Below are 11,527 nucleotides of genomic sequence, written 5' to 3'. Positions count from 1 at the left end.
TTGATGGTGGTTGACGATGGTTAATTGGTGAGTTGATCTTGGGTGAAGGTGGTTGATTGAGGTTGGATCAAGCATAGAAAGAATGGTGGTGGCAGTGGTGGGTTGTGTTTCTCAAATGAAAAGAAGATGGTTATCGGATGATGGTTGAACATCGATGGTCTCGAAGAGTATGGTTTGTAGTTTCGTTGGGCATGAGTTGTAATTGATACAGAAGGGTAGTGAGCAAAATGGTGGTGGGTTGGTGATGTATATATATAAGTTAAATTTTCTCTTATTCACAAAAAAGAAAAGAACAACCACTTTTATTACTTTAATATAACCTGTGAAAGTTTTCTTGTTCATATCCTACTGACACTATTTTCCTAATCCAAGAACAAGACTTTCACAATTGTAAATCATATTTAAAACGGTAGCTAATGTTGAGTGGTATGTTTTGGTTTATGGCTTACTCAGTATTCTATGGGAGTGATATATTTACAAAGACTCTAGTCATCTACATAAGGTTGTTAACATGTTTGGCCAATCAAGGTTAAAAGTTGGAATTTGTGATCTGTAAAACTTAATACATTTAACATCAGATGACTTATATTCATATAAAGTAGCCGACACCTTTTTGATTTTTATAATTTACATTTACACCAACATACAATTACACTTATTATATACTCTGTATAATATATCTGATTGATTTATTGTTATCAGGTTATCACATATGTAAATATATATATATACACAATCACCTATCAAATGTATCTAGCTTTTAAAGACATGTATTGAACGTTAACTATATATAGGGGGTTATCCTATAATTTAGAGTTCAACTAGACCATATAAATATTAAACATGTAATAAGAAATATTAAATTCGGAAATTCATTATCTATTATAGATTGTCAAATTAATATTTCAGTAATAAGATATGAAGTAAAAAAAATGTTACCTCTTATTTATTATTATTGATATATTTTAAATATAATTATATATATATATATATATATATATATATATATATATATATATATATATATATTTATCTTCTATTTGTAAAACTAGTAGGTCTGTTCGTGAGTCGTCGTAAGTGATCGGAGTTAAATGAATGAAATAAAATAGTTCAAAAATTTTTTTTTTGAGGCTCAGGATAACAGAATTTGTTTATCGTGTCGGAAACATATAAAGATTAAGTTTAAATTTGGTTGAAAATTTTCGGGTCGTCACATGTTGACTTGATGCTTAACGAAGAATACCAAAAGCGTTGTGAGCAAAATGCAAAAAACCGGTCTAAAGTCCAATACCACAGTTTGCATGGTAGCAAATCGATAGTTAAACATTTGGTAAATTACTTAAACCTCCTTGTTTTTAATGTTTTACATAAATGATAAAATGTTAGAAAATATGTTCTTTGATTTATATACATCTAAGTTAATTTTGTGTGTGTTTGTAGAACGAGAATAAGATAAAGCACGGTCCGGAAATCGGTCCTATCAAAAATTACAAGCTCTTGCACAAACCCAAGAACGGAACCGGGTGGACTAAGGATTTCAAACCAAAACAGCACTACGTAAGTAATAAATTTTTATAGATTTTGGTGTACTACTTATAAATATAAATATAAGTCAAATGGTATATATATATATATATATATATATATATATATATATATATATATACACGTTTCGGGACTTATATATATATACGTAAATATATATAAGTCCCGAAACGTATATATATATATATATATATATATATATATACATACATACATACATATATATATACATACATATATATATATACATACATATATATATATATATATATATATATATATATATATATATATATATATATAATATTAATATTTGTTTAACCTTGTAGACAAGAATGAATGCTTTGTTAAAAGAACAACAGGGAGGAGACGAGACCGATATCATGGAAGAAGTTTTGTGTGATCGAACCGGACACCAACGCGGAGTGGGGCCGAAGTTACCAAAGTCGGCAACTAATTCCGCATCTTCATCGTCTACCGGTCGGAGTAGACAACCACCAATGGAACCATACTACACGGCAAGTCAAATTGAACGAATCTTTGCTTTTAATAATCTTATAGTCCCTCCCGACGTTTTACCAAATTTTGGGTATACTACCGGTAATTCCACTTCCAATACTCCGCGCCCGAGCCGTAACAATGATGAAGATTTGTATGATGATGGATTTTGCGATTTGTAATTTGTTGGGTGTGTTTGAAGACAATTATGCTTTTGTTGGATGTGTTTAATGTTAAGTTATGTTTTGTAAACGATATTAGTTGATTTGGTAGTTTTTCGGATTTTAAAATGTTTGGATAATTATTGTCGCGTTTGGATACTTTTATTTAATGTTATTGTGGTATTTTGTGAAACTATAATCGTATTTATGTAGCAGGTTTGGATACTTGAAATGTGCCGTATCGAATACGGCTGGAAACAGCAGAAACGAATATGTCTGGAAACAGCAGACAACTTTCCGGACAACTTGTCATCCAGGAAAAGTCGTCCCGGTTTATTTTTATTTTTCTGTTATCATTAAATAATTATTAATAAAAATATAATATATTTTAATATTAAATCTTTAGGGACGACTTCTCGTCTCCACTTGTCGTCCGGAAATATCGTCCACGAAGGCTAGCGTTGAAAGTCAGTGTGGGCCCCACCTTCCGTCCGGGAAAAAAACTTGTCGTCCAGAAAAACTTTCTGGGACGAACCTTCCTGGACGACTCATCTGGGACGATTTGCCGTCCGGGAAGACATTCCGGGACGATTTGTCGTCCGGATATGTTGTTCGGATAAATCATTTTTCCAGTAGTGATTTGAGTGAATTAAAGCAGGCTATAACTTATAGGGCATATGTTAAACAATCACATATTTTGTGTATGTATGATAATTTATATTTTTATTGTTGAATGTATTAAGTTGTGAAAGAAATAACTTCATCATAAAGAAATATACTAAGTCCTAAAGTTTTATGGTGTGTAATGAACTTTTTAATATCTAAAGTAATTACTTAAATATAGACATCTAACATAAGAAAATGTAATCTTTGATCATACAATAGCAGAAATTTAAACAATATTATCACAGTAATTCACATATTATTATTAACTTAACTTTATATATTCATAAGAACAACAAAAAAGATAAACATTAAATTTTCAAAAAATATAAACTTTAGCAGATTACGAATAAAAACTCTTTTTACATATTTTAAATAAATAGTTCATACGGTGAAAAATGAACTTCGATCAATTTTATGTGTTATATTCTACATCGTATAGTTCATACGGTGAAAAATGGACTGAGGACCCGAAAACCGTCAAAGAGGCGGTTACAGAGCACTTCAAAGAAATTTTCAGATCGAGAAGTCTGGACAGGCCTGAATTGGTACAGTGGGCCAGGGCGGTTGGGGCTGATTTGTCCAGTATCACAGGGACAGAAGCTTGCGAACTAGAAGCAGCTTTCACTGAGTCTGAATTATGGAACGCGGTAAATGAATGTGGTAGCTCTAAGGCGCCCGGTCCGGACGGTTTTAATTTTGGCTTCTATAAAAAATTTTGGTATGTTATAAAAGACGATCTTATGGAAGCCATTCATTCATTTTGGGAAACCAGGGAGATTTCTAAGGGCTGCAATGCATCGTTCATAACTTTAATCCCGAAAAAAGTTGATCCGTTGTGGTTAAATGATTTCCGCCCTATTAGCTTAATTGGTAGCTATTACAAGATTGTTGCAAAATTACTCGCTAATCGATTGAAGAAGGTAATTCCTAATCTTGTAGGATATGAACAAAGCGCGTTTATAAAGGGAGAAATATCTTGGATGGGGCGTTGATTGCTAATGAAACGCTTGGGTTTTTAAAACATAAGAAAGTTAAAAGTCTTGTTTTAAAAGTGGACTTCGAAAAGACGTTTGATAGCTTAAGTTGGGAATTTCTAATTGAGATAATGAGCATAATGGGATTTGGTGAAAGTGGAGGAATTGGATTCATGTGTGTCTTAAGTCAGCATCTATTTCGATTCTTGTCAACGGCTCACCAACCAACGAATTCATGTTAGAAAGAGGTGTGAGGCAGGGCGATCCACTCTCCCCGTTTCTCTTCATTCTAGCGGCGGAAGGTTTGAATGTGTTAACTAAACTAGCCGTGAGAAATAACTTGTTTGTAGGAGTTGAAATTGGTCACGATAAGATTCCGGTCTCTCACCTCCAATATGCGGACGATACAATTTTCTTTGGGTCGTGGAGTGAGGGCAACTTAAGAAACCTCATGAAACTTCTCAAATGTTTCGAACTCACTTCGGGCCTCAAAATTAACTATCATAAGAGTAACTTGTTCGGGGTGGGTGTTGAAAACATTGAAATTGAACGTATGGCTAAGTTATTTCATTGTAATGTGGGTTCCTTTCCTTTTACCTACCTTGGCCTCCCGGTTGGCGGTAATATGCGCAAGTTTGAAAGTTGGAAACCGGTCATTGAAAAATTCGAGAAACGTCTTTCGGATTGGAAGGCACGATCGATGTCTTTTGGTGGACGCTTGACCCTTGTTAAGTCGGTGCTAAATAGCCTTCCGTTGTACTATTTCTCGCTCTTTCATGCCCCGCCATGTGTGATTAAAAAACTTGAGTGTGTAAGACGTTCCTTTTTTTGGGGCGGGTCGGGAAACAATTCTAAAATTTCTTGGGTTAAATGGGAGGAAACTATTCTTCCATTCCAGGAGGGTGGGTTAAACTTGGGTACACTCAAAAGCAAAAACATGGCGTTAATCGGCAAGTGGTGGTGGAGGTTCAAAACCGAAACCGACTCCTTGTGGGTTAAAGTCATCTCGAGTATTTATGGCTCATCGGGCGGTTTAGTGTGTGGTGATAATCTACCTTGCTATGCTTATAAGTCAGTGTGGTCTAACATCATTGCAACAGGTCGCTCGATTGACTGTCTTGGACTTTCTTTCAGAAGCTCTTTTACTAAAGTAATCGGTGATGGAGCTGCTACAGCATTCTGGGATGACACGTGGCTAGGTGAAGTTGCGTTAAAAGATAGATTTAAAAGGCTTGCTCGTCTTGAGGTAAACTGTCATGCTACGGTCAAAGACAGATTGTTGTGCGTGGGAGCAGGCTGTACAGGGAATTGGAATTGGGTCCGAAGACCTTCTGGACGTGCGAATGGTGAGCTGAACGAACTAAATGGGCTGCTGAATTCGGTATGTATTAATCCACAAAGAGGCGATACGTGGAGGTGGTCGTTGAATAATACCGGTAAATTTACTACTAATAGCCTTACAAAATTAATAAACTCAAAATTACAGTGTGTTGGGTCGAATGTTTTGGGAACTTTACGCAATAATCTAGTTCCTAAAAAGGTTGAGATCTTCGTTTGGAGGGCTAGAAGGAAACGTTTACCGGTATTATTAGAACTTGATAAACGAGGTATAGATCTTCACTCGGTGCGTTGTCCTATATGTGATGATGAAGTTGAATCAGTGGAACATTCTATTCTATATTGTAAAAAAGCTCTCGATGTATGGATCAAAATATTTGAGTGGTGGGACATTACTGGGATTTCGAGTATTAGCTTCAATGAACTATTCCAAGGAAATTCGAATCAAATTACTTCGGATGGGAGCAAGAGTATTTGGCAAGCGGTCATATGGTCTAGTGCATATCTAATATGGAAGAACCGAAACCAAAAAATATTCAAGAATAAGTGTTCAAACATGGACCTTCGAGTGGATCGCGAAAAGATGCAATACAAAGAACATCGTTTGGCATGATTGGTTTCATAATCCGCGTAGTTACATTATGTAATAATTCTATCGTGTAAAGGGCTAGGTTGCCTCCTTGGCACCCAAGCTCTCTTTTCTGATGATTGTGACAATCTGGTGTTGCTGTGTGTATGCTCCTGGAGCTTAACTTTGTATAAGTTGATAATTAATGAAATGTTGATCTGCTTTTCAAAAAAAATATATTCTACATCGTATAGCTATCATCGAAATATGAGTTGTGAAGAAGAGAAGAAGAGTGTGAGTTAGCAAAAGTAGAGAAGAGAAAGCTTGTAAGTAATATTGTAATTGTAATTTAATATAAGTGTTTTTGTTAAGTTTCCCGATCAAGCCTTAGTTTGTGTTTAAGTTCTTAGTGCACTTTTGTTGTTCTTATTATATGGTCGGCTCTGCCGCCTAAGTAATACATGGTCGGTTATACCGCCTAAAGATATATGGTCGACACTGTCACCTAAGTACTATTGTGCACTAAGAATTCATAAAATTAAACGCTAATCAACATCAAAGTGTTGGTGTAGTGAGTCTAGTATAGTCTAGATCCTCTATAGTGGGTGTGTTGGGCTCGTCAAAGCTTCCAACAATATGTGTGTGTATATAATATGTTGGTTTGCATATATATTAATAAAAAAATAAAATACCAGTGCCATGAAAACAGGGTGCAAAACCAAAACCGAAATCATGAAAAGAAGACAGGGGGAGTTATAAGCACAGAAGAAAAGTATAAATATAAAATAAGAGGAATACAACATGGAATTGTGTGATATCAAAGCATTTACAACCTACTTTTATTTTCATGTGAACTTCTGTTGGTAATTGTAATGACTTTTTGAGCAACAGGATAGTAAAATATTCCTCAATAATGGCGATTGGTTGTTGAATGCCCAAAAAGATAGGGAGATAACATGTGCAAATTACAAAATGTAAATTGCTACTACTCCGTACTAGTTTAGTATTCACGGTCCCACCAACTTGAAACTACACATGCCTAGTAGCAAGGTTGGAGAATTCGGATCTCGGGAAGATCTCGTTTGGATTTTTTTTAGGGAGATCTCGACATTTCGGAATAATCTCGGGGAGATCTTGGACGTTGACTTTATAGTTTTTTTAATAAAAATATACATAAAAACATAAATATATGTATATTTATATACGTTTTTACGAGATTTTACAAAAATATCCGAGAAATGAGCAAGAAATTCTTAGAAATTACGAATTTTACAAGAAAATCTTACAAATTAGCAAGAAAATCCGAGAAATCGTGGATTTGACTAAGTTTGACTCCGTTGACCGAGAAATCTCGGGAGATGAACATCTCGTCTCGGTTGCCTTCTAAAAACGAGATCTCGGGGGAGATCTCGGAGAGATCTCGGGGGAGATCTCGGAGAGATCTAGGGAGATTTACAACACTGCCTAGTAGACTACTGATATTAGACTCTCCTTCAAGTTAAGTTTAATCCTCCAAATGTGATTTAATAGATATAACCATTGTTGCAGATGTTTTGAGTATTCTGAGGGTACTCGTAGAAAAAAAAATTCTATTACTCTGGAATTTATTGGTCAAAATCGGTGAAACTGTGACAAAACTTACTCAATCTCGGCCAATACTCATAATTACTTGGAAAGTTGGTAAAATTCAAACATGTTCAACAATGGAGTACTCCCCGAGTTGCCGAGTACTAACTAAAAATTTCCGATTGAGTACTCCCTAAGTAGCAATTTTTGAAACTTGGTTATAACTACTATTTTATGTCTTTATACACCTAAGAAAAAAATGTAACAATTATAAAATAAATAAAATTAATACTGAAATAGACACTAAACGACACTTTTATTTTTTCTCAGCAATGTTAATTTCAATGTCTAATTGAGACACTGAAGTCATGCTCTTATATTATCTAATCTAATCCGTACCATGTAGCCCACGACGTGAGGCTCGACTTCAAGACATATTATATATATTTTGAAGTAAATGTATATTTTTTTATCTTGAAACTAAACGATATGGTCTTGGTTGATATTACTGTAGTAAGATATCTACATACGAGTATCATATATGATGATACGATAAAAAATAATAATAATGTTAGTCCCTAGCTAGGATACAAGTTGTTCAAGTTGCCCACTTTTCGCCCTTGATTTCTCCTTAGTTTTCCAAGTTTACTAAAATGGACCATGCTATTTCTATTTGGATAGAAACTGCAAGTTGAGCGTAAGATATTATAAACATATAACCAAAAAGGTGACCATTATTGTTGAAACATGGAATTGAGAAACAACAATAATTTATGTTTTCAGACAGCCAAAATAGTTTAATATCTAACTATTATTAGTAGAAGTATTTTATTGAGACCATGATTCATTTAATGGAAACAAATTAGCACACAACAATTTCCAAAAGGTCGGGAGGTGGTGGCATGGGCTTTAAGGCAAATGCATTTTGGTCTCTAATTGTGCCGGTAACTTGGGCGATTTGGTTAGCAAGGTTGTATTCAATAATAAGTATACTCGTTGGGCATCACACTACTAGAAAATCTGAAATTAGCTACGGATTTTCGACGGCATATAAATCCGTCCCTAAATACCGACGGATTTCCGACTAATTTCCAACGAATTCAAAAATAATAAATTTAACATACAACTGCGACGGCTTAGCGACGGATTAACTACGGCAACTCATCTGTCGGTAATCTGTCCCTAGATATAACATTTGCGACAGATTACCGACGGATTAGCTATGCCCATAAATCTGTCCCTAATCCGTCCCTTAATATTATGTTTTGCGACAGATTTCTGACGGTCTAAATGGCCGTCCCTAATCCGTCGGTAATTAGGGACGGATTTGTGACGGATTTTTTATAATTGAGATTCTATCGATTTTACGAACACGAATGAACACGTATAAGTACCAAAATATCTTAAAATACACTTTTACCATCAAATATAACATATATTCATCAATATATTATATGTTTGTCGGATGTTTACATTTGATATAATGTATTCATATACAAGTTCTATAATCGTTGTTAGCGAATATAAGTATACTCGTACGTGTTTTTACATTTATACGCTATTTAGTATTTTTAAAATGTTTATTAACTAATATAGATGCATTCATGAATGAGTGTCTATACATTTTCACGCATAAAGTGCAAAGTCTTTCAATGGATGGTAAATGCAAATATGCGACCAAGTTTTCAATTTTATATTGTGACTTCTCAACCGTGGCTATATAGTGAGTCGAGACAGTAAAGAAGGTTCGAGTTTGGTTTGCTTATGGCTATTGATGATACATATGGGTTACAGTCAATAAGGTTGATTTCAAAGATGCCAAGGAGTGGAGTTAAGTTCCTTACTGTTGTTTTTGATTTCCTGTAATTTTTTTGGGCATATGATGGATGTGTATGGATATGGGCTCAGCATGTATAAGCTTTCTGTCTTACTGTTTTGTTTAATGTTTGTAAGGTGACAACTTTTCTTTTTTGGCTTGTAATATGGATACATAGAGTTTTGGGTGGATAGGTGTATGTAAATCCAGCCTAACCATTCTTGTATTGTTGGACTTTTCACAATTTGTGAAAGGCCAATTATGAATCTACTTTCTGTTTTTTTTGCCAAAAAAAAGAAAAAAAAAATTATTCCAAAAAATAAATTCATGTATATGACGGAAGCAAAAGGTTGGAAATGTATGGTTGATGGTTACTAAACTTTTAATGTGCAAAGTAACCAATCAAATAAATATATATATTTTTAATAGTTCACTGAAAACCATTACAATATACTCCTATCTCAAAAAAAAAAGTATATGGTTTAACTTTTTATTGAATTTAAGACATATTAGTTAATTGTCTAGTTTGCTCTTAATGGTCTTATAAAGAGTAAGTAATAAATTACTCACTCCGTTTTAAAATAAATGTCATGTTTGACTTTTAAATGTCAACTTTTTAAGTTTTGACTTCAAATATTTTGTAATTTTTGCTATCTGAATTTTGACAAAAATTATATGAATAGATTGATTTTTAATTGTGTTTTCATTTATAACTTTCGTCAATTATTTTATAACACAAACAAAGATATTTAAAGTCATAATTGAGGAAGAAAGACTCAAAAACTCAAACCAGGACATTTATTTTGAAACGGAGGTAGTAGTTGTTATATTTAATGTTGAATTTCTAATAATAAAATGGTAAAATTGGAACTTTAATGATTTTTTTTTGGTTACTTAAAGTAAGGGACAATATTTATGAGACAAACATAAATAGTAAGGAGGACAGTTTTTTTTGGACGGAGAGAGTAGTTCATGTTTAGATATACCTATAAGACATGTTAAATAATATTTCAATGGCAACAAATTTTATTTTATGGTGGTAGGAGAAAAGTCAGAAATGGCCATGTAACAACTCATTTAAACTGTGTATTTTTTAAAGTATCATTTAAACTGTGTACTGTTTAAAGTATCAATGTTATCACTGACCTAAAGTATTCACACAGATTGCCTTTCGCTTAGTACGGGGGCAGCAGGGAGGGGGTTTTACCGGTCATGCCCTCGGATTGGTATGAGTTTCCTCCAGGACAGTAGTTGAGGGCGGGACTTGATGATACTCATATTTAATCCGTATTAAATAAGCCTTATTCGTAGAAGACTTACCCACATTTATCAAACAAAACATCGGAAGAATTCAAAATTATATGCCGCTACCGGCTGAAAGCAAGAAAAATCAAGCTGGTTGCGGGACACAATGGTGGCATGCAAGCTGTATGGACGCTAGCCGGATAAATATACGGTGGGCGAAAGACTGACATACAAACCATCTGAAAGACCATCCAGAAGCAAAATGCCATGAGGAAACACTTGGCGATTTTAAGGTCGTGTTTACACGTAAGTCCTTTCACTTGGCCAAGTATGTAAGGTAACCTGTAGCCTGCACACAAATACCAAAAATATCTGGGCATTAACACACAAATGGAGCGTCTGCTCCACGTCATCCCGCGTCTCCAGGAAAGTTTGTTACGATAGTTTGTTACAATCATGAAAGAGACATGTGTCATGTCATCATTTTCTCTAACAAACTATTGGCATCTATAAATACATCCTTAGGTCATTGATTACACAACAATTCTTATACGCCATTACTCTGCCAAAAAATCATCTACAGTCACTTACATTGAATTCCTGTTTTACCGGAGTTCAATTCCTTCAAGATATTAATCTACTCGATCCAATCGAGTAGATTAGTCCGACTGACTTTTTTACGCCCTCGTTAATTCAAATTTCGATCGGGTTTTCACGATTGCCGGAGTTAAAACAATCTTAAAACCACCTTTTTCAAAATTAAGCGCTCAAACTAAAGTCATTAGTTTTACGTTTGATCATCTTTGTCACATACCTAGCAACCAAAATGTAACATCCTCTACTGGGACTAGCTGTAAGATTACTAAATTGCCCTTAAGTTTTTTGTTGTGTTATTATATGCTTTTATTTTTATTTAATATTTACTATTAAATACTATTGTGGTTAGGACCAGTTTGTGACAAGGGTCACAGAACAGGTTTGTTTGTTTAATTTGGACTTCGTTTGAGTTGCCAAATGATATATGAAAGATATCAGATAACTGATAAATACCCGTGTGTTGCATAGTGTGGGAATTAAACCCAGTTAAATGACTAAAGTGCTGCTTCTCTCCTCATTGTCCAGACTCTTCCACACACACACAAACACACCT

At 34.3% G+C, this 11,527-nt stretch overlaps 1 protein-coding gene across 1 annotated transcript; it reads left to right on the top strand.

The window, feature by feature from the left end:
- Positions 1-1,880: 1,880 nt before the first annotated feature.
- Positions 1,881-5,795, top strand: LOC139868790 (uncharacterized). The gene is made up of 3 exons (XM_071857132.1): positions 1,881-2,221; positions 3,310-3,790; positions 4,002-5,795. Exons 1-3 carry the CDS (start codon positions 1,881-1,883, stop codon positions 5,793-5,795), a joined length of 2,616 nt encoding a protein of 871 aa, XP_071713233.1.
- Positions 5,796-11,527: the final 5,732 nt, after the last annotated feature.

This window comes from Rutidosis leptorrhynchoides, chromosome 9 (genome assembly GCF_046630445.1).
Source record: "Rutidosis leptorrhynchoides isolate AG116_Rl617_1_P2 chromosome 9, CSIRO_AGI_Rlap_v1, whole genome shotgun sequence".
In the NCBI taxonomy this organism is placed as follows: domain Eukaryota; kingdom Viridiplantae; phylum Streptophyta; class Magnoliopsida; order Asterales; family Asteraceae; genus Rutidosis; species Rutidosis leptorrhynchoides.
The sequence above is the reverse complement of the archived record's forward strand: the minus strand, read 5'-3'. Positions and strand labels throughout refer to the sequence as shown.

Excerpts from the sequence above, each read along its gene's own strand:
- LOC139868790 (XM_071857132.1), top strand. The coding sequence starts at position 1,881 with ATGAATGCTTTGTTAAAAGAACAACAGGGAGGAGACGAGACCGATATC. Across the intron at positions 2,222-3,309 it reads GATGATGGATTTTGCGATTT|TTCATACGGTGAAAAATGGA; the intron begins GTAATTTGTTGG and ends TACATCGTATAG. Across the intron at positions 3,791-4,001 it reads TCGCTAATCGATTGAAGAAG|TGGAGGAATTGGATTCATGT; the intron begins GTAATTCCTAAT and ends ATTTGGTGAAAG.